Here is a 23,272-nt window from a genome sequence, read left to right as displayed (position 1 = left end):
GAATCATCTCATTGTTGGAAAGATCCAATTCTATCAAAGTTGATCATCACATAATCTTGTTGTTGCTATATACAATGTTCTCTTGATTCTACTCTCTTCACTTAACATCAGTTCATGTAATAAACAAAAGGTTCTTAAACTGTAGGTTACTGCTCCATGTGGGGTCATATAACTGAAGTGGGGGACAGGATGTGAAAATGCCAAGATTTAATTCTTTATGTAAAAAATAAATAAGTACATCCATTTTATTAGTATGCAAATTTCCTTTCATCTTTAATAAATGGTAAAATTATATGTATTCCAACGAATCCTTTTAAAATAACTTGCTTTATCAATTAATCAGTAACTGTTTGATTTATATACCTACATAACTAGGGTTACCTAAAAATTTCTCTGGTGAAAAGGGGTCACAAGTAGAAAAAATTTAAGAAGCCCTACTGTAGACCTTCGAAAAAATGTCTAAAATAACTGCTTTTTGCAGCAGATGACTAAGTGGATAGAGCACCAGTCCTGAAGTCAAGAAGACCTGAATTCAAATTTAACCTCAGATACTTCTGAATTATGTGACCCAAAGAAAGTCACTTAACTCTACTTGCCTCCAAAAAGATAAAAGAACTGCTTTGTGTAGTTCAGTAAAACGATTAGGATTTGTAAACTCATTTTCTGTAAACTCACTGAAAGTATTTTCAGGACAAGTCCAGTAGCAAACAGGACAACTGGGATAATAATATACTTTATTATCAATGAATGATTTTCAGCTTTGATTACAGGGTGCCTGTTAAGGCTCAACATATCCAGTCAGTCTCCTCCCTGACATCTTTGTGCTTAACATGACTTACCAGGAGGTTATCAAAGACTTCTCCAGTCCCTGGAGTCAGTCAACTAGTTAATTCTGGGATCAGTGAAATCAATTAAACACTCTGTTTCTTTATCTGTAAAACAAGAATAAAAATAATACTTACAATATTTATAGAATTGTTGTAAGGATCAAATGAGGTAATGTAAAGTGCTTTGCATTTCGTTGATATCCTAAGAATTTTATCAAATCGAAATGGCATTTTTATATCACTGGAGAAAAAGGAGGAAGAGGAGAAGGAGGAGCAAATAGTGATATTAATAGCTTCTATTATGTGAATATATCATATCTATGTGGAAATTTATTCCCTTCAAATATTCAACAGACAATTATTATTATTGTATGTTTATGAAATTAGTCACAGTTCACTGGAAAACTAAAATAAACCATACCATCTTTGTTAGACAAAGCTGTTTTATAGCAGAAAAAACTATCAATGAGGTCAGTGGTTTTACTTTAAACCCTACACCCAAAATTTAACTCTTAAAAATGTGCAAGGATGAGTCAGTACTAATAGGGTGCTTACAAAGCAATCAAAAGTCAATAAGAATAAGTAAATAGAAAACTGGTGTCAGTCAAAAGATCTGGATTCAAATCCCATCTCTAACACATACTACTTTTGTGATTTTGGGCAAGTCATTTAACCACTCAGAATATAAATTGTAGACTAGAAGCTAATCTGTACTGCAAGAGGACATTTTTTTTCCACTATAACTTCTTTATGTACCAGAGAAGTCATGAGTAGTCTTGTTTTTATGAAAATATTTTATTTTTCTTTTGAGTGCAGATTGTGTATTTTTCTTTCTTTCTTTCTTCCTCCCTTTCTTTGCCAAATAGACCTTGAATTTTGTAATTGTTCTTTACCATATCATAAAAATAGAGGTGGTTTTCTAAAATATTTATATCGGGTTTCTACACCAAGTACTTTTAAACATGTCAAACTGTGATTTATTTCAAAGACACTTCTCATAAATCCCTCCCTACTGTCAAGTCTAGACTCATTGTACATTTATAAATGAATGCAAATTGCTTCTGATTTGCAAAGGCATTTGTATTCTGCAAACATCAGCAGGAAAAAATACCAGAAACTTACTAAGGTGAAGTATGTCTTCAGAGAACAATTACTTGTAAAGCTAGTCTGAATTCTGTGCCCTTTGAATCCACCTATCACTAGTCACTTGAGCTACATAAGGGAATCTGATTCTTTTCCTTCTTTGGCAAGTTTCTCTTACAAAACTAAAGGCTGTTCTATAGTAGTGGCTTTATTCCAGCCATAAATGACTCAAGTTCAAAGTCTAGGACAGGTGGAGCAATTTAGTAGAAGGCAGAGGAGGATGGGGAACAAATCACCGAACTCAGAAGCGGAAGACCTGAGGAATCTTGCCTTAGTCACGTTGTTGATTGTGTCAGTCCAAGCAAGTCAGAAAATTGTATTTTCATCTATAAAGCAGAGATAATGATACTTGTAGTACATACCTGAAGGGCTGTTGAAAGGCTTAAATGAGGTTATGTAAAATCCTTCACAAACCTTAAAACACAATAAAAATATAAGCTATTATTATGCTTCAATATTTCAAGAATCCATAACTTCATTGATGTGGACATTCCTTCTTCTAATATATGTTTTGTCTACTTCAATTCATAATCTTTTTGCATTACTGGGACTTTTTTTAATGTAGGCCTTTTGATGGTGAGTGTTCTGAGTTTAACTATAAGTTGTTGATCATCATCTGATAAATTATTATCACATTGATATTCTAAGCCTTTCCAGGTGGTTATCAGACATGCCAGCGTTTGTAATATATTACAACTAATATTACTTTCAATCTTCTAGTCAATCAATAGGCATTTGTGAAGTACTTAGTATATGCCAGGCTATCTAGAAGGTGCATGGGATATATAAAGACAAAGTTCCTGACCTCAAGGAGCATATGCTCTACTCAGGGACACAGCCTGTATACATATAAAAAAAAAATAAAATAAGTATAAAAATATATATATGAATATATGTTTATATAACTATATAGGGGATGAGGGATCAGGACAGGGCAATAGAACATAAATAATTACTGATGGAATTACATGATAAAAATATTAAATGGCTGAATCTAATTGACATTCATAATATTATTTCTATGGGAAAAAAATGTGTTCTGAGCTTAAACTTGAGAGACTTGAATCCCTGTTTCCAATCTATGCCTCTTTCCTACCTTTATCTGCCTAAAGAGGATGCATTTCTTTTCTCCTCATTCTTTTCATGGTGGCAATGGCAGTAATTCCAGATGGAGATGTAGTGGGAACCCCCAGGAGGAGACTAATGAGAAGAGTTCCTTTTGCAATGGCTATCATACATGAATCTTTATTGAGTTTATAAACTTTTTGATGGCAGTGCACTAGACTTGCATAATGTCCCCAGAGTTGTAGGAAACAGTTCCTTTCAAGGGCTTTATAATTTTGTTGAGGAAACATAATTTTACAAAAACAAACTGAAAGGCAATGCATGGTACACAGCAAATGTGTGCTACTTATAGTATGTGACTTAGGAGAGAGAACTTTGCATCTGAGCAATCAAAAGAGTATGGAGGAAGTGGAGTTTCAGATGAGATTTAAAGCATTTGGATGGGAGAAAAGGGAAGACTAAAAGGGGATTTTAAATACCCCAGTCTCAGAAAAGGAAATATATCTAACTGTAAGGGAACTAACAAAGAAAAACAAAAAAAAATCCTGGTCCTGATCAGTTTCCAGGAGAATTCTATCAAACATTTAAAGAACAATTGGAACCATACTTCACAAATTATTTTCAAAAATTGAGAAAGCGCCATATCAGAATCATTTTATGAGCAAATATAGTACTAATTCCTACACCAGTTAAAGATAAAACACAGAAACAAAACTACAGGCCCATATCATCAATGAATATTGATTCAAAGATTTTAAACAAAATCCCATCAAAGTATAATGATTTATCAAAAAAAAATCATTTATTATGATCAAATGGGATTTAGGTTCTGATTACTGGGATGATTTACTATTAGGAAAACAATCAATGAAAATAATCAAATTAAATTCTAAAACATCTAAAACCACAGGACTATCTAGATTCAGAAAAAGTCCTTTGACAAAATACATCACTAATTTTTTCTAAAAATTTTGCAAAGTATAGGAACAATGGAATTTTTTATGACTATATAAATAACATTTACCTAAAATCAAAAGGAAGCACAATATGGAAATACACTGGAACCTTAACCAGTAAATATGGAAGTGAAGCAGTGCTCACTGTCTTTTTATTACATGATATAGTTGTGGAAGTTCTAGCAATAGTGATAAGAAAAGAGAAAGGAATTATAGAAATAAAGATAGGTAAAGAGGAAGTAAAACTATTGTTGTTTGTTGATAAATGATGATTTACTTGGAAAGGCCCTTGGGAATCAGCAAAAATATCAATTGATACAATTTAGAACTTCGGCAAAATTGCAAAATACAAAATACATCCTCAAAAATCAGAAACATTTCTTTAATAATAATGACAAAATACAAGAAGCAGTAATAGAAATAGAAACCCCTTCCAAATAACTACAGAAGCACACAATACCTTACAAATTACATGAGGCTTGAATAGATTCAATTACAAAGTGTTCTTTAAAGAAATAAAAAATAACTTAAGGGACAAAGTCAAAATAGAAGCATACAGGCTGGGACTCAGCTAGATTCTCCAAACATATCCCTAATAAACATTTTAAAAATAATACTTCAAATCAAATTTGGGGTCAGCAGAGCCAACAAAAGGTTAGAGGCAGATATTTTTCCTTCCTAAGACAATTTAGGTAAGCAGGAGAAGAAGGCTGTAATACTAGGATTAGTGTAGGCCCAGATCATGGCAGGAACATAAGTGATGGACTTTAGAGGGGTCTGAAACAGTGGTATTGACAGCTTCAGGAGTTTTCATACCAGAGATGTTAATTAAAGGAGTTGGATAACTGCTCAGAAAAAGATTACAGAAAACCCTTTGCTGGAACTCCATTCAGCTGGCATTGATTGACAACTCTTTTGCCCAAAAGCTGTTCTGAGTTACAGTTCCAGGATGGAGATGAGTGTTTGTGATGAGTCATAAGGAAACAAGGAATTTGGTCACAGTTCCAGGGCCCAGAACTAGTATTTGTATTTTAGGGGAGAAGGGGCCCTTCCTTGGTAAAGACCAGAGCACAGACTAGGAGAACAGTAGCCATATCTCTCATAGGAAAACACCACCTTGGAAGCACCAAAAATTAGCTCTGAAAACAGCAATAGGAAAAAGCCTGAAGCTTGGAATTGTGCCTCCTCACACCCAGAAAAGCAGAAATCAGCAGAGCCCAACTTTAACATAAAGTTAAATGATGAAAAATGAGTCATAATAAAGAGCTACTATGATGACTGAAAAGACCTAGACATAAACTTAGGAGAAAACAACAATATGAAAACAGCTACAACCAAACCTCTCACCCCTGGGAAAAAATGTTGATAAGTTCACCAAGAATTTCTAGGAGAGTTAAAGAAAGAGATAAAAATGATAGAGGAAATATTGGGAAAGGAAATGAGAATGATACAAGAAAATTATAAAAAGAGAATTAACAGTTTGGTAAATGAGGTTCCCCAAAATACTAGGAGATTTAACCTAACAGTAGGAAGGACAAAATCAAAATACATCCACATAAGATAATAAAGTCAAAACTCCTACATCCAAAGCCTTCTGTAAAAAAAAAATGAATTGATCCTAGATCATGAAAGAACTTAAAAAAGATTTTGAAAGTCAAATAAGAAAGATAGAAGAAAAATTGGGAAGAGAATTAAGAGTGATGCAAAAAAGTCATGAAAAAAAGCCAACAATTTGGTAAAGGAAATACAAAAATTACTGAAGGAAATAATGCCTTAAAAAATAAACTAGACCAAATGGTTAAAAAAAAAGTACAAAAAAAGCTAATGAGAAGAATATATTGAAAAGCAGAATTGACTAAATGGAAAAGGAGGCAAAAAAAATTGACTGAAGGAAAAACTTCTTAAAAAGTAGAATTGGCCAAATGGAAAAGGAGATACAAAAGCTCATTGAGGAAAATAATTCCTTACAAATTAGAATTGAGTGGGAGGTAGCTAGGTGGTGCAGAAGATAGAGCACCAGCTCTGAAGTCAGGAGGACCTGAGTTCAAATCTGTACTCAGACACTTAATACTTCCTAACTGTATGATCCTAGGCAAGTCACTTAACCCCAATTGCGTTAGAGGGGAAAATTACAATTGAATAAATGGAAGCTAATGATTTTATGAGAAATCAAAAACCAAACAAAACCAAAAGAATGGGAAAACATAAGACAATTTGAAATATCTCACTGGAAAAAACAACTAACCTGGAAAAAATAGATCCAGGAGAAATAATTGAAAAATTATTGGACTAGAGCCAATCATCTTTTCAGAAACTGTCAGGGAAAACTGCCTTGATATTCTAGACCCAGAGAGTAAAATGGAAATTGAAAGAATCCACTGATCACCTCCTGAGAGAGATCTGAAATAAAAATTCCCAGGAATATTATATTCAAATTCCAGAGTTCCGAGGTCAAGAAGAAAATATTACAAGCCATCAAAAAGAAACAATTCAAGGGAAGAAAAAAAAAGGATCATCAAGCTAGAGCCAGAGGATACCTTGGAAGCCAACAAGTGCTACCAACAAAAGCCCAAGGAGATATATAACTTTCCCATCATATAAATAGTAAATGTTAAAAGCAACTAAATCCATTCCTTTGATTCCACAGTTAGTGTGGTTTCCTCTATAAGTACAATTTATTAAAGATTATACTTTAATATTTGAGGCTAGTTGCTAAACAAGAGGTTTTGGTCTCTTGTTCCACTTGTATACAGTAAGTTGGTGTTGCCTCTGACCTCAGATCTTAGAAAGACTGGGCACTTATTTTGTTCCCTATTGAAGTATAATATTCTCAGTTTTTTGGCTTTTTTTTGCAACATGACTGTTATGGAAATATATTTTACATGTATAATTGATATAATATTATTTGCTTTTTTAGTGTGGGGGGTAGGAATGGAAGGAAGTCGATAGAATCTAAAACTAAAGAATATTAAAAATAAATAAGAGGAAAAGAATAATTTAAATAGCTGTAGAAATAGTGCTCATGACTGGGTTATATCAAGATGATAAAAATGATGTTTACATGTAGCACATATTTTTAATATATCAGCTACTTGTGCTTCTCTTTTTCCTCTCAAAAAAGACTATTTGTTATATGGGATGGCTCTCTCAGAGAGGGAGAGGATACTATGGTGATATCAGAAACAGAAGAAAATTGATAAAAACTTATTTTAAAGTACATTGACCCTGAGGACTAGGATCTTTTATCTTTGTCACTTTGAGTAATTAACCAAATTTGTGGAATTGTAAATAGCTTAGAAAGATTGAGGAATGTGGATAATATATGTGAGTGAGATAATTATTTTGAGTACTTTAAAATGTAGCTATTGTTTTTATTGTTAGGGCATGGTTTAGAAATCATTATTATTTATTATTGTTCATTTGTTTATATTAACACATGTATAGACAGATTGTAATATGTGTCATTGAAAGGAGTTCCTATACTGAGTTCCCCACAAAAGAAATCACTGGACTTTTACATAATTCATTGCTATACAAATTATTTACCAAGAATAATAGTTGCTGCATGTTTAACATATTCTGGATCACTTGCCATCTAGGAGAGGGGATTGGGGAAAGGGAGGGAAAAAAATTAAAACACAAGGTTTTGTAAAGATGAATGCTGAAAATTATCCATGTGTATATTTTGAAAATTAAAAGATTTAATTAAAAAATAAAAATAAAAGAATAATAGTTGCTGGATATGGTAGTATAGCCTGTGATCCCTGCTACTGAGTTGTTGAAACTAATAGATCTTTTGAGCTCTGAGTTACTATGAACTAAGTCTATTGGATGCCTGAACTAAATCTAGCACCAGTATGGTGAGCCCCAAGAACGGAAGTACAGGGGTGTGAAGTCACCAACTGTTTAATGAACAATCAAAAATTGTGCAGGTCAAAGTTCCCATATCTACCAGCAGTGGGATCAGCCCAAAAGTGGCTACTTCTAGCCTAGATACAATAGGGAGAGACCTAATCTTCAATAACAAACAAATAAAAAACAAGAATGAAAAGCAAACTTGGCCAGTTAAGTTTCATTTTCTCACTTTCCCCCATCTCAATCTGATGGATATTCTAACAAAAATTATTATGATTTTTATGATTATCACGACAATATGTGTAATGAATATACTAATAACATAGATTTCTTAGAGCTGCCTCTTCTGACTAGAGTCAAATTTTTACAATGCAGGTCAAAATGGTCAATCAATTCTTAACAACACTCTCCTTTGCATGTTAAGTGAATATTAGCTACTAAGTAAATGAGAATTAAAACTCTGACCTTTTTTATGGTTTTATAGTTATGACTCGTTCACAGACAAGTGCAAGAATATTATTTTCACCAGCTGTGATTTCTCAAGTATTTCCAAATATGGTACCCATACTTTGCGTGTCAGGGCTGAATTTGAAGATGACCAGTCAAATTGGGTAAAAATCACCTTTTGTCCTTTGGATGATAGTAAGTATTTTTTTTCTTCTTTCCTATTGAAAGTAAATTAGTGTGCTAAAATTGTCTCATTATCATTTTACTTCATACATTAATCAATCAGAAATAACTTACTATCCAACATTCCCCTTGGTTAAAAAAGTATTCACTATCACATCACATATTTGAAATATTCTTGGATAAGACACCACCCTTAATGAACTTTTTTTTTCACCAAAAAATACAAGACACAAACATAATCAAAGGAAAAGTGATATATGTAAGAAATAGGTTCCTCTCCCATTTCAATTAATGTAATCATTGAAAGCATAGAATGAAATCAAAAGCTGTTAAATGAACACATTAATAAAGTTTTGATGAATACAAAGGTGATAGTTATACTTTGTAATTGTTTTAGGAGTGTTAAAAATAACACTCTTGACACTGAAAATTAGATATCAAGGAAAATTTGTTAGAAGAAATTAGAAATTTAGAAAAAATTAGAAGAAAAAAGAAGAAAATTTATTAGAAGAATAAAAACAAGTTACTTAAGGAATCCAGTGGGCCCCACTCCTCTTGGGGAAGAGAGAGCACTGTGTACAGAAATGGAGGAACCTTTATACTCGCTCTTCAGGAAACAGATTGGTCCATTTTATCTGGGTTACAGTCTTTCTGATATGCCCACTACATGTTTCCCCTTAATATGTATAAAATACACTCCCCCTTTCATCATACATTCCATGTTTAAAAATTGTGGAAAACTCCTTCTCCAGGGGTGTGTTGTTTAATATTCAATTAGCCTATTAAGCAAGGGCAGTAATAAGTTGGTCAAGTCAGGTCATTGACCCCAACTAATTTGGGCTGGATGGGCTATTATCTTAAATTTGTGGCTTTCTCAAAACCACAAGACTCTTTTTGATTGGTTAAATCCACTTATGCCTTTCTAGGTTCCCCCCCACAATTTTGTTTGCTCAAGACTTCTATTGATCACTTCATTGTTCTGTGAATCCTAATCTTCCTTAACATCTCACATTCTGAAAACCTCTTGGTCAGTGATACCCACTATCTCAATCAAAGCTTACAATACTGTAGAAAACGGAAACTCAACTTTTCAGTATTTTTCACAGGAGTAGTAATTCTTTTGGATTGCTGTGTAAGAATTCTCAAAGGATTTCTAGTAACAGTGACTCTTGTAGTCTAAGTTTAAAGCCTTTCTTTCCATGGACTGTATATTCCCTATGCTACTAACTCTTCTTACCATATCACCTTAGCAAATACCTTTGCTAAAAACTGGATGATTCTTAATAATAATCATGCAAATTAGGGTTTAAATTATAATATTAAAAATGGAGTTCCATAGAATTACTCTTACAATTCAAGTCATTCTTACTTTGGGGTTCAAATTTGCAAGTGGAATTAGAGAGTAACCCACAAGGGATATCCATAATAATTACATAATAACATACTAATTATGATCAAAGTAAATCACACATTAGGCTAAAATGTTGGAGAATAGATGGAGCTCATCTAATAAAGGTCCTTGGAATAGTTGGAGTTTAAATTGTGACTTTAGGAAGAAATGTGATAAGTCAAAGAAAGAAAGCTGTTGTAAAGATTTAGATACCATGAGCAATAGCTTAGTAGTAATAGATGGAAGACCAGAAGAATGGTGCCCTAAAAAGGTCAGCTTTTCCAGAACTAAGAATGCACATAGGTGTAGCAGGAGATAGTGCAGATGGGGAGAGTAGGACTAGTTAATGAATAATTTTGAAAATAATAGAGGTTTAAATCAGTTCCAATAGAGCAGTAATGAACTGAACCAACTACACCCATTGAAAGAACTCTGGGAGATGACTATGAACCACTACATAGAATTCCCAATCCCTCTATGTTTGTCCACCTGCATTTTTGATTTCCCTCACAAGCTAATTGTACACTATTATTATAGTTTCCCCACGTTTTAAAATTTTCATCTTAAAAGTGTGTAAATTTTATAGCAAATTTCTTTTGATATGACATTACTAACAATAAATTTTCAAAACATAATTCTTTCTTAATATTAATTTCTGTAGAATACCATAAATAAGTAATGAAATGGGTATATTTAATTGCATCTGTTGCTTCCACCCCTGGTGATGCAAAATTTTAAGATTTTAGTTTTTCAAGTAATCACAAAGATCTTAACATGTACTGATGATTTCCTTCCCACTGATTATTAGAAAATGGAGCCTTTTAAATAAGCAATCCATTGTTTTAATCACATCAGTAACTATAGAACTTCCATTTCTGTTATATAATGAAGCTTTTTACAGTAAACAATCCTATTAGCAAATTTATGCAATACGTATAATCCTTTTGATGTTATAGACTTTTTAAAAAGTATGTTATCTTATTTTCCCTGTTAAAATTTCTTATCTTAACAATGCATTCTATAAATATACACTTTCAAGGTGTTTAATTTTGTTAAGTTTCAGCTCTCACAGCTAAAATCTTCATACAGCAAACATAACTTCTGCTCTATCAGTTACATGGCGGGGATTTGAGCTTTTTACCTTATATTTCTATTAATTCTTTTACTGTTTCAGTGAATTTCCTTCTCAGCCTAGTTATACTCTTATTTCTCATAATAGGATGTTATTTCTTGTTTTAAAAATAGACCAAGAATGTAAATTTAATTTAATTTTTATTGCTGAAAACTTCAAGCAATTATTTGTAATCATTCTTAAATGATTTGTGTTTTTTTAAAGTTGCAGTTTTTTTATTTGCCAAATATATTTACCAAATTTAATTATACTGAGAAACATAATACATATGATTTTTAAAATTCTATGCAAAAATTATTTAACTTTAGTTTATGCATTTTACATTTAGAGACAATAGACAAGACAAAATCAGTTTCATTTATGTTTTGCAACTATGCCAATTGACTGTGAGGGTAGCAGATAAACATGTCAGTCAATCAACATTTATTTACTATGTGCTAAGCACTGGGGATACAAGGACAAAAAAAAAGTCCCTGCCCTACCTGAGTTTACATTCTTTTGTAGTAGACAGCATAAATATAAATATATAAGCACATAATAAATACAGAGAAGCTTTGGAGGAAAAAGTTCTAGGAGCTAAGATGATCTGAAAAATATTATATAGAAAGTGGGATTTGAGCTGAGTCTTGAAGGAAATAAGAGAAAACAAAGCAAAAAATAAACTAGGGGTAGCATATGTTATGGAGGACTTTCAGTAAAAAGTCATAGAGAAAGGAAATGGAGTATCAGATGTGAGTTACAGCAAGAGGTCCATTTTGACTGGATTGTAGAGTATGGGAAGGAGTGTAATGTAAAATAAAGTTGAAAATGTAGGTTAATGTCTTAAGAAAGGCCTGAAATGCCAAACAGAGAAATTCATATTTGTTCCTTTAAAAAACAGAAAGTCACATGAGTTTATTGAATAGGAAGAAAATAAGTTTAGGATAAAATTAGATTTAGCTCAATACTTTTCATTTTACACAAATATAAGCTCCAAATGTACATAACCTAGATAAAAAAGGTCATATCATAAACAAATTTTAAAAATATAGAATTAACTGTCTTGTCCATAGATATAAAAGTTCGAGCCCAAACAAGGGGTTCAGAGGCTCATAGCAGATAATATGAATAATTTTGATTAAAGAGATTTAAAAGTTTCTTCAGAATCAAATTCAATAAAGCAAAGGCTAAAAGGAAAACAAATGAAAAAAATCTTTGTAGCAAGTTTTTCTGATAAAAGTCTCATTTCCATGATATATAAGAACTGATTCAAATTTATAAGAATAAGAGTCAATTCTCCAATACATAAATGGTGTAAAGACATGAATAAGCAATTCTTAAGGGAAGAAACCCAAGTTATCTATAGCCACATGAAAAAAAAAAAAAAATCCTGATACTTTAAGTCACTATTTAAAGAAATGCAAATTAAAATAATTCTGAGATTCTATTTCACACCCATAAGAGTAGCAAAGATGACCAAAAAAAAAAAAAAATGCTGAATGTTGAAGTTGCTATTTGAAAACAAACACATTGAAGTACTCTTGGGGCCTGTAAATAGGGACAACTATTCTGGACAGCAATTGGGAAATTATACATAAAAGTTAAGAAACAGTGTATTTGATTCAACTATACTGCTAGTCTTTTTCTCAAAAGAAATCAAAGAAATAGGAAAAGGTCCTATATCTACAAAAGTATATTTGTTGTTTAGTTTTCAGTTATATCTTTTTTGGAATTTTCTTGACAAAAATACTAGAGTGATTTGCCATTTCCTTTTTTAGTTCATTTTACAAATGAGGAAATTGAAGCAAACAAGATTAAATGACTTGTCACACAGGAATCATCTGAGACCTTCCTGACTCCAGGCACTTTATCCACTGTACTACCTAGCTGTCCAAAAAGCATTTATGATACCTATCAAATGAGAAATGGCTGAATAAAGTATGATATTTTAGTGTAATAGAATACTACTATGCCATAAGAAATAAAGATGGAATAAATGGGTCAATAAAGGAAATATGGCAAGACTTGTATAAACTGATGCAGAATGAAATGAACAGAACCAGAAGAACAATTTATACTAAAGCATCAATATTGTAAGCAAACAATTTTAGAGAATTTTAAAGACAATGAAGTGAACCCAATGAGAGCAAGTTTTACAATAACAACACCATTGTAATGACAGAAAACTTTGAAAGTTATAAAAACTCCGTTCATTACAATGACAGTACATGAGTCCAAGAGAAACATCTACCTTCTGACCAAGAGGTGATAGATTTAGAGTGCTGACTGAAACACACACATGCATACAGGCAAGTAGTTATATGTGTGTGTGCATGCACTTACATATTTATTTGTATACAGCCTATGAAAGATTTTGTTTTGCTTGACTATACATGTTTGTTGTACGTGATATGTTTTCATTCTTTTTTTCCCCAATTGGTTAAGAAGTTGGAAGGAGAGAGTATAGATTTATATTCACTAAAAAACTTTTTAGAGAGAATACTAGGGCAAGAAAGAACCAGAGTACTCTGTATAGCACTGAGGGAAATTAATAAAAAATGGGCAAAGGTTTCCTAAGAAGCTGAGAGGGAAATTTTTCCCTTCTTTGTGCAAACCTTTGGAAAGGAACACAAAAAAGAAGCACCTAGTTGCTTCTGTGAACTCAGAATTTTCTTTTTAAAAAATACTTTAAAAGATAACTGTATAAATGTGTATACATATATTGTATTTAATATATACTTTAACATATTTAATATGTATGGGATTGCCTGCTATCTAGGGGAGGGGATGGGGGGGAAGGAGGGAAAAGGTTGGAACAGAAGGTTTTGCAAGGGTCAGTGTTGACAAATTACTCATGCATATGTTTTATCAATAAAAAGCTATAATAAAAAAAAATTAAAGGGAAGAACAATAGTTTTGAAATCTAGCTATGCCAACAGGTGTTATAGAGGTAGAAAGTGTTAGTATTTCAACATACTCACTTCTTTAGTTCAAAGATGCTAACTCTATTTCCTGAAATCTGAGAACATTGCAAAAGCTGAAATCTATATAACACCTATAGAACAGGCCTCCTTTGGCATTTTTTATTCTGTTCTGGGTATTGTCCAAAAAAGTGAAAGGAGAATATATTAGTTTTGCTATTGTTGGTATTGCAAAACAAGCAAGCAAACAAACAAATACAAAAACCAGAGAGAAATGTGGAATAATACTGCTGCAGATCACAAGTAACTTTATGAAAAGAAGGCAACTATACTGAAGGAAAAGCATGAAAGAATATTGTTGTGTACCAGGCTAAAGGAATACCTGATGTGGATAAAAAGCAAGGAGTTGTCAAGACTGAGAAAAAGCCAGAAAAAGAAGGAGGAGGAAGATGAGAAAGATGAAGAAGGACAAAGAAAATGAGAATAATGAACAAGTTGGTTCTCGGGTAGTTTTTTTCTTATCTATAAAGTATTTGAGTATGAAGTAGACAACTTACTCCTTTTAAAGAAAAAAATTTGAAATGTGAGGCTATGTAAGATTTGTTTTTAACTATACAGTATCTTATTTTGTATAGTTAGCACTGAATTTGTCTTTAGGTAGCCCAATCTTTTCATGATATTTTCAATAGCCCCTATCTTTCCCTAGTACAGTACAGGGTTTATAAATTGGCATAGATATTTAAAGCAAGCCCTTATTGATGGCCAGCACAAATTAGTTATATATGGGGGAGGTAGTTCTTTTTTTTTTTTCTTTTGGCAGAGGCAATTGGTGTTAAGTGACATGCCCAGGATCACACAGCTAGGAAGTGTTAAGTGTCTGAGCCAGATTTGAATTTAGGCCCTCCTGACTTCAGGGTTGGTGCTCTATCCACTGTGCCACCTAGCTGCCCCTGCATTCATTTTCTAAAGAAATCACTGTGTTGTAAATTTTGCCTTACTGTTTTATATGGAGTAGGCATATTAAGGAGATGTTTGTAATATAAAAACAAAAACACATCAATAAAACTTAAAAAAAAAAAAAAATCAAGAGAATCCGTGAAGACTGTGTCTCACTATAGTGAGAGATATGTCTCAGGAGTTTCCACTCTTTGGTTCCATTAAATTCCCCATTTTACTAATCTGTTTAATATCTCAGACCCCATAATATGGCCCCAGCCACCAAAGACAATACTAGATCTTACATTTGGTCTGTGCACAGAGTTCACCTGGCAGATAAAGACCCTATTCTAGTTCCCTTCCTGTTTCATGGATTCATCAGTGATCTTACTTCATGGTCATGAGATCTTGGAGAATTTATGAGGGGGGAAGCTGGAGCCAAGCCCTGAGACTACTGAAATCAACAGGAAGCTTCAACAGGGCCACCCAGAATTCATAATATCTGGATCCCGGACATCCCCATTTATAACAAACAAAATATGTTACCAAGAACTCCACTGACTTACTGATGAATGCAGGAAAGATTTATTTTATATTCTTCCAAGAATGGGTTGCCTAGGTAAGTAGGAGACTTCTACCAACAGTCCAGATCAGAAATAGTGACTATATAAGTAGAGAGAAGAAACTGAATGAAAATAATAATATGGAGGTATAAATGATTAAGAATTTTGACTGCTGAATAGACACATAGGTAAGGGAGCATAAGAAGTTAAGGTTAATACAAATTGATAGTCTAGTAATATAGAAATACCCTCAATAGAAATAGGGAAATTCAGCAAAGGGGGAGGTTTGTGATGGGAAATGGTAAGTTCTGTTTTGAATACATTAAGTCTCAATTGTCTATGATCCATCCAGTTTAAATTGTCCAATAGGTATTTGGTGATATGAGATTGAATTTTTAGAGACTCTAGAGCTTGGTATAGAGATCTAGCAATCATCTTCATAGAAATAGTAATTAAAGCCATGGGAGCTAATGAGGTTTCTATGAATGGGAATATAAAAAGAAGAGGACCTAGTATTCGGTTCTACCAACAGTTAGGGAGCATCATATATATGATAAATTAATTAAGGATTGGCAATTAAAGGATCATTGGTAAGAGACGTTGCATAGTGGGTAAAGATCTGGGTTTAGTTTCCATCTCTGACACATACTGATTCTATGACCCTGGTCACAAGTCATTTAATCTCTCATTGCCCACAGGCAGCTGTCAAAACCAGCAGACAAACTACAGCTGAGGCTGTGGCTTCAGCCAAACCCAAACCAAACTTCTCCTTCCACCTATTTTTGTATTGCTAAGAATGATTTTTACATTGTAAATAAAATTATAAAATCATTCTAAGCATAGACAGGTTCAAATTTGGATGAAGTGAGAGAAGTAGCTTGCTAGCACCTGATCTAGACTATAATTTGCAGATTGTAAATTGCAGAAAAGGTGTTGAACCACAATAGTAGAAGTTCCTCACAGGAACCTCCATACACTAATGAAATCAGAGGTCCAAATAAAAACAACAAAAGAAATTATTGGTAACTTTGGAGAGAGTGGTTTCTGTTGAGTGGCTAAATTAGAAGCCAGATTGCAAAGAAGAAGAAACAAAAGTTCTAAGAATAGGCAGGTCATTTTAGGATTTGAAGTCTTTGAATTCATGGTATCTGATATAATCAGCAAGACAAGAGTAATGAGAAATAGACTGACAGAATAATAGAGAAAAGAACATAGAATAGAGCCTTGGAATATCTCTACAATTACAGAGTGGGATGTGGATAATTAACTAGTAAAGTAGACTGAGAAAGAAAACCAGTAAACAACACAATGTCTAATCATTTCATTAAATCTTAAGAAGTTAGAATTTAAGACAAGGCAAAAAGCATATATGCTAAAATGATCTGAACATAGATTCTATCCAAGATTTTTCTCATATCACATATGTAAGACCTGAGTATACATATTCTAGAATGGTATCATAATGCATGATATTGACATTATTTTTCAATATTTTAAGGAGATGTTCCTGGGGTAGGAAACAAGAGGAGGGAAGAAGGAGAAGGTACTGCCTATATTTGGACTACATCACTAAATCTATAATGTTAACCTATAGTCAGTAGTAACATTAGAGAGAACTATAAAATTTAGTAAAAAATTCATATTTCAAGTGCTTCATCTCTAGAAAATGTCAGCATCAAATTAAGCATATACTAACTCAGATTTAGTTTCATTTGTTCATAGTATGTTAAATAATTCCTATATCATACTGTTGGAATCAATTTGTCATGTTAGTATTGCTTTTGTTGGTTTTTTTAAATTTATTTTCATTTTAATATTTTAAATGTTCATTTTTGAAAATGATTATATTTGTAAGGGAGTTACACTCAGAAATATCTAATAATTTTATCCATTACTTCATATAACGCTTTTACAATTTGAAAAAATTCTGATCTAATCCAACTCTCTTACTTTATAGATGAGAAAATAGAGACCTAGAAAAGTTGATTGGTCTGTTCATAATCACACAGCTAGATAGTTTGCTTTTTTAAAAATTATCATAAATTATCAATAAATTCACATCATGAAGATGTTAAGAAGAAGTTATGGAGGCAAATGAACTCCCCAAAATCCTGTTTTTTCTTTAAGTATTTTTTGAGAGTATACTATCTTTATTGAAGGAAAATATTTATAATATGAAGGACAGTCCAAAAGGACTTTGGAAACAGGTCACTGCTGGGAACTCAGGTAACATTAATTACAACTGGATTCTCTACCGCCAACTACTCATGTCTCATGAAATAAAAAATATTTTTCTAAAAAAAGATATAGGATGAAAAGTTTGGTCCTATTCATGATGAAGCATTATAAGAACAAAGAGAAAGGAGGAAAGGAAGGATGGAAAGTGAGAGACAGAGAGACAGAGACAGAGACAGAGACAGAGACAGAGACAGAGAGACAGAGACAGAGAGAGAGAGAGAGAAGAGAGACAGAGAGACAGAGAGAGAAAGAGAGAAGAGAGACAGAGAGACACAGAGAGAGAGAGACAGAGAGAGAGAGAAGAGAGACAGAGACAGAGAGAGAAAGAGAGAGAGAGAGAGAGAGAGAGAGAGAGAGAGAGAAGAGAGAGAGAGAGAGAGAGAGAGAGAGAGAGAGAGAGAGAGAGAGAGAGAGAGAGAGAGAGAGAGAGAGAGAGAGAGAGAGAGAGAGATGTAGATCATTTTGCTGCAAAATCAAAGATGAGACATGTCCAGGGTACTCTACTATCATTCAAGTCAGATGTTATGAGAGTAGGTGAGTCTCCAAAATGATTCTGTTAGCTTTTAACTTTTTCCAGAAAATTAACTCACCTTCTCTGCCTAATCCTTTCCATAGTCCCCTTGGATACCTGATCTTACTATTACCTTGGAACTGTTTTCTCTTTCTCATCATAAGCACAACTTTTATAAAAGAAATATAACCATGGGATTTCTCAGGGGAGAAAGGGAAGTATCCAGGAAGACTTGGGAAGATAAAAGATTTGAAAACTATCTTAAAAATATTCTGGGGAAACTTGGTTCCCATCAAGACTTAACAAAACAGTATGCAAAGTTCCTGTCATAGATATCTAAACATGTTAATGAAAGCAGTCTGGACACATCTTGATTGCCTTAATTATGGTAATAAGACAGTCTGGGAAACTAAGTTCCCAGAATGAGAAATTTAGCATTTCCTGACCAGGAGAGAGTTTCTAAATTCCCAGAATGAAAATTTTAGCATTTCCTGACAAGAAGAGAGTTTTTAAAATCACATCTACAAGATCTTTATCTAGGAAAGATTATTTTGGCAGCAGTGAGATAAAGGCGATAAAGAACAGAGATAGGAAGATCTGTAAGGAGATAATTTTATTATTCTAGCCTAATATTCTAGTAATTCTATTATTATTATTATTATTATTATTATAAAAATAAAAAATTGTACTAGAGAAGTGGTAACATAGAAGGGAATAGATTTGAGAGATGTTGCTGAAATGAACCAATAGGATCTAGTAATTAATTTAATTATGAAGGATAAGGCAAGGAAAGAATGATCAAGAAATTCAATGAGAAATTATAATAAGTGATATCTACTCCATAGATAATTAGCATAGAAAATTTAGCCAGAGTTCTGGAGATAATGCACTTTGAAAAGAGGGTACCTCAAGCAAAGCAGGAGTAAGCACAAGCAGAGAAGGGATACATGTATCCTTCAAGGCTCTGTATATAGAGGCAGCAAGAGTGAAGGACTCCCTTGAAAAAAAAAAATGGTTTCATTTGGGGCATGTTATGGTTAAGATGTCAATAGGACAAACAAAATGAGATATTCAATAAGCAATAGGAGATATGAGACTGAAGGACAGGAGAGAGATTAAGGTTGGAACTGAGAACTGAGAATCATTAATATAAAGATGATAGTCAAATTAATAAGAGTTAATGAGATTTCCAAGAAAATTAACAAAGAGGGAAAGAGAAAAGGGACAAGGATAGAGCCTTGAGGAATTCCCATAATTAGTGGATGGGCCCTGGATCATTTTTTTTTCTCCTTCATTTTTAAAGAGGACTAATAAGATCAGGAAGATGATGTCTTGACTTGCAAGGAAATTGTATTTCAGTGAGGCAGGACTCTTCAAAATCACCGGGGAAGGAAGGAGGGAAGGAAGAAGGAAGGGAGGGAGGGAAAGAAGGAAGGAGGGAGGGAGGGAGAAAGGAAGAAGGGAGGGAGGGAGAGGGGAAGAAGGGAGGGAAGGAGAGGGGAAGAAGGGAGGGAGGGAGAGGGGAAGAAGAGAGGAGGGAGGGAAGGAAACTAAATCTAGCAAAGGAGACAAAGAGGGAGCAACTAAACAGGTAGAAGACAATGAAGAGAGGGCAGCTACAAAAGCATAGAGTAAAGAGATTATATATGAATGTGTGAAATTTTCACATTTTAAAAGAAAATAAATATTTTTCAATTGTTTTATTAATGATACGGATCATTTTTTGAATATTCATTGGGATTGAATATGATGCCTTATTTTTTAAAAATCTATGTCCTATAGTATATGGCAAACTTATAAATAATAATTGTTGGTGATTATTCACTTACTTTAATAATTACAATTAATTTCAACACAGAATAAAAAATTTAAAAAAAAAAAACATTCCCTAACATTGAAAATACCCTTACACACCGAAATACATTCACTGGCACAGAGGCCAGAGCCAGCCACGTCCATTACTGCCAAGAAGTAACCTGGAGGGCAGAGTTGCAGATGCTGGGATTAGGGGAAGGTGATTTTTACATTGGCAACAACCAAAATCAGGAGACCTGGGTATGAATCCTGTCTCTGTTATTTGCTACCTGTGCAACATCAAGCAAGTCATCTAACCCTCCCATACCTCAGTTTCCTAATCTGTAAAATAAAGGAATTGAACTGGAAGGCCATTAAGGTCCGATTAAGCTCTTATTCTATGATCCTATGACAAATACCTAGCACAGATGGTAAGGGGTTGAAAGTTGGCTATATTTAATCATTTAGAGGTTAGAGTATTTTAGACCAAACTGCTGAAATTTAGAATCAGAAAATCTTAGTGAAGGAAAAGATGTTAGAGGTCATAGTCCAAACTCCTATCCGCTGTTGGAATCAACTTTGATAACAACTTTTACCAGTAGTTATTTAATCTCTGTTATTTCCATTAATGGGATGCTTACTATGTCAGGTCAGCTTTTTTTTTTAAGTTCTACTTGTTAGAAAGTCATTCAATGAGTTAGAAAACTAGTGGATTATAAAACTAAAATATTTAGGAAAGGACCCATCCTACCAAGAGGCTTAGCATTTGCCACTGTGGATCCCAGAATAGTAATCTAAAACTGAGTCTGGTGTCTAGAAAGAGTTAGTTGAACAAAGACCGGGAAAACGTTTGAACACTAGGAAGAGATTATAGTCTTCTAACAGTGGTTTAGCAAATTGAGTCTTCCATTTCTTCTTAAGAGTAGAGTAATCTTTGTAGAGAAGCCTCTCTAGAACTCAGTGGAGACAGTACCTTTCATTCAGATTTATAGAAGTTGTATATGGCAGTGTTTCATTCAGCAATATTGATAAACAACTCATATGCTTAACTTTTTTTTTTTGTTGGCTCTGTGTGTGTGTGTGTTATTAAGAGTTTCCTTTCCTATAGTAAAAAGAACTAGAAACATTGAAGATATCTATCAGTCAGAGTATGGTTATCCAAGTTATGGTGCATAATATATTCAGTACATGGTAATCTTATATTATGGTATAAGAAATAGTGAATCTAATTTTATTTATTTATTTAATAGTTTTTATTTACCAGATATATGCATGGGTAATTTTACAGCACTGATAATTGCCAAACCTTTTGTTCCAATTTTTCCCCTCCTTTCCCCCCCTTACATGGCAAGTTGACCAATACATGTTATACATGTCAAAGTATAAATTAAATAAAATATATGTATACATGTACAAACAGTTGTTTTGCTGTACAAAAAGAATCGGACTTTGAAATAGTGTACAATTAGCCTTGAAGGAAATCAGAAATGCAGGCAGACAAAAATAGAGGGATTGGGAATTCTATGTAGTGGTTCATAGTCATCTCCCAGAGTTCTTTCACTGGGTGTAGCTGGTTCAGTTCATTACTGCTCTGTTGGAACTGATTTGGTTCATCTCATTATTGAAGATGGTCACATCCATCAGAATTGATCATCATATAGCATTGTTATTAAAGTATACAACGATCTCCTGGTCCTGCTCCTGCTCATTTCACTCAGCATCAGTTCATGTAAGTCTCTACAGGCCTTTCTGTATTCATCCTGCTTGTCATTTCTTACAGAACAATAATATTCCATGATATTTATATACCACAATTTATTCAGCCATTCTCCAACTGATGGGCATCCACGTAGTTTCCAGTTTGTGACCACTATAAAGAGGGCTGCCACAAACATTCTTGCACATACAGGTCCCTTTCCCTTCTTTAAAATCTCTTTGAGATATAAGTAGTAACACTGCTGGATCAAAGGCTATGCACAGTTGGATAACTTTTTGAGCATAGTTCCAAATTGCTCTCCAGAATGGCTGGATGCAGTGAATATAATTTTAAAAGAATCATGGGGTAATTTATAGGAATTGATGCAAAGTGAAGAAAATAGAACCAGGAAAATAATATACACGATGCCTACAATAATATAAATGAAAGAATCAAAAAAAATTACAATAGCACTTTTTAAATTTTAATATTTTCTTTTCTTTTTATTAACACTTTTAACTTTTTTATTTATTTATTTTTTATTAACACTAATAAGTGTTAAATGTCTGAGTCTATATCTGAACTTAAGTCTTCCTGACTTGAGCCAATACTCTACTTCACCATCTAGGTGCCCCCTTTTAAATTTTTTTTTTTGATGATGCAGTTAGAGATAAGTGGCTTGCCCAGAGTTTCATAACTAGGAAGTATCATGTCAGAGACTGGAGTTGAAGTCGGTTCCTTCTGATTTCAGGGCCAGTGCTCCATCTGGCTGTCCATTCAGAGTAGCACTTTCTTAGTACTTCAAAACTGAAAACAAAATAGATATCCTTCAATTGGGAATACTTAAATAAGATGTGGTACATGAATGTAATGGAATGTTACTGGGCGTAAGAAACAATGAATCATGTGGACTATGGCTCTTGGATCAGCAATGGAAGGAGTCAGAGTCCCTAGGCAGTTGTGAAACTCAGGTAGAAAAACCTGTTCACAGTCACAGAAGTCAGAAACAAGATAAACAATTCCAGAGTTTTTTGCACTTTGCAATACTACTATTTCTGAGACTATATTGCAACTATCAGAATATGATGAAAATTAATTACTAGAAAAAACTCTTTTGGTGTCTTCCCCACAGGTATGATTTTCAAACTTTCACAAACTCAGTATCGCATTGATTTTTGCCATAGGAGTACATAAAAGCAATAATGTACACCATTGGCGTGAAGTATAATACTAGTGCATGTTAGGATTCTTACAAGGTGCTAAGTCACTGGAATGGCAACAGAACATCACAAGTGCATGTCATATTTAATATTTATACCGAAAGCTTATTTGACTAATTTTAGGCCTAAGGATCTGCACTAATTTGTTTTCCTTATGTTACCTATGAAAAGTTAATCTTGGTGGACAATGAAATATAATATGATTTTCTTTTGTTCTTATCCTTAGCCGTCATTGAACCTCCTCAAGTACAAATAGAATCATTGACTGGTTCTTTACATGTAAGCTTCTCATATCCACACATTGAAAATGAACCTAATGAGTGGACTTTAAAAGATTATTATCATTCATGGCGTTACAGAATACGATACTGGAAAAATAACACCGATCATAAGGTAAAATGGGGTTTTTGCTTCTC

General features: G+C 33.3%; 1 protein-coding gene across 2 annotated transcripts in view; it reads left to right on the top strand.

Annotated features, from left to right (window-relative positions):
* Positions 1–23,272, top strand: part of LOC141561305 (interleukin-10 receptor subunit beta-like) — a 98,141-nt gene that overhangs the window by 59,602 nt on the left and 15,267 nt on the right. For both annotated transcript variants that reach the window (XM_074300740.1, XM_074300739.1), the window contains 2 exons: positions 8,331–8,488; positions 23,083–23,249. In XM_074300740.1, the coding sequence (XP_074156841.1) occupies positions 8,331–8,488; positions 23,083–23,249 (325 nt within the window). The remainder of the gene's footprint in view (positions 1–8,330; positions 8,489–23,082; positions 23,250–23,272) is intronic.

This window comes from Sminthopsis crassicaudata, chromosome 3, assembly GCF_048593235.1.
Source record: "Sminthopsis crassicaudata isolate SCR6 chromosome 3, ASM4859323v1, whole genome shotgun sequence".
NCBI lineage: Eukaryota > Metazoa > Chordata > Mammalia > Dasyuromorphia > Dasyuridae > Sminthopsis > Sminthopsis crassicaudata.
Note: the sequence above shows the minus strand (reverse complement) of the source record. Positions and strands in the feature narration are given on the sequence as shown.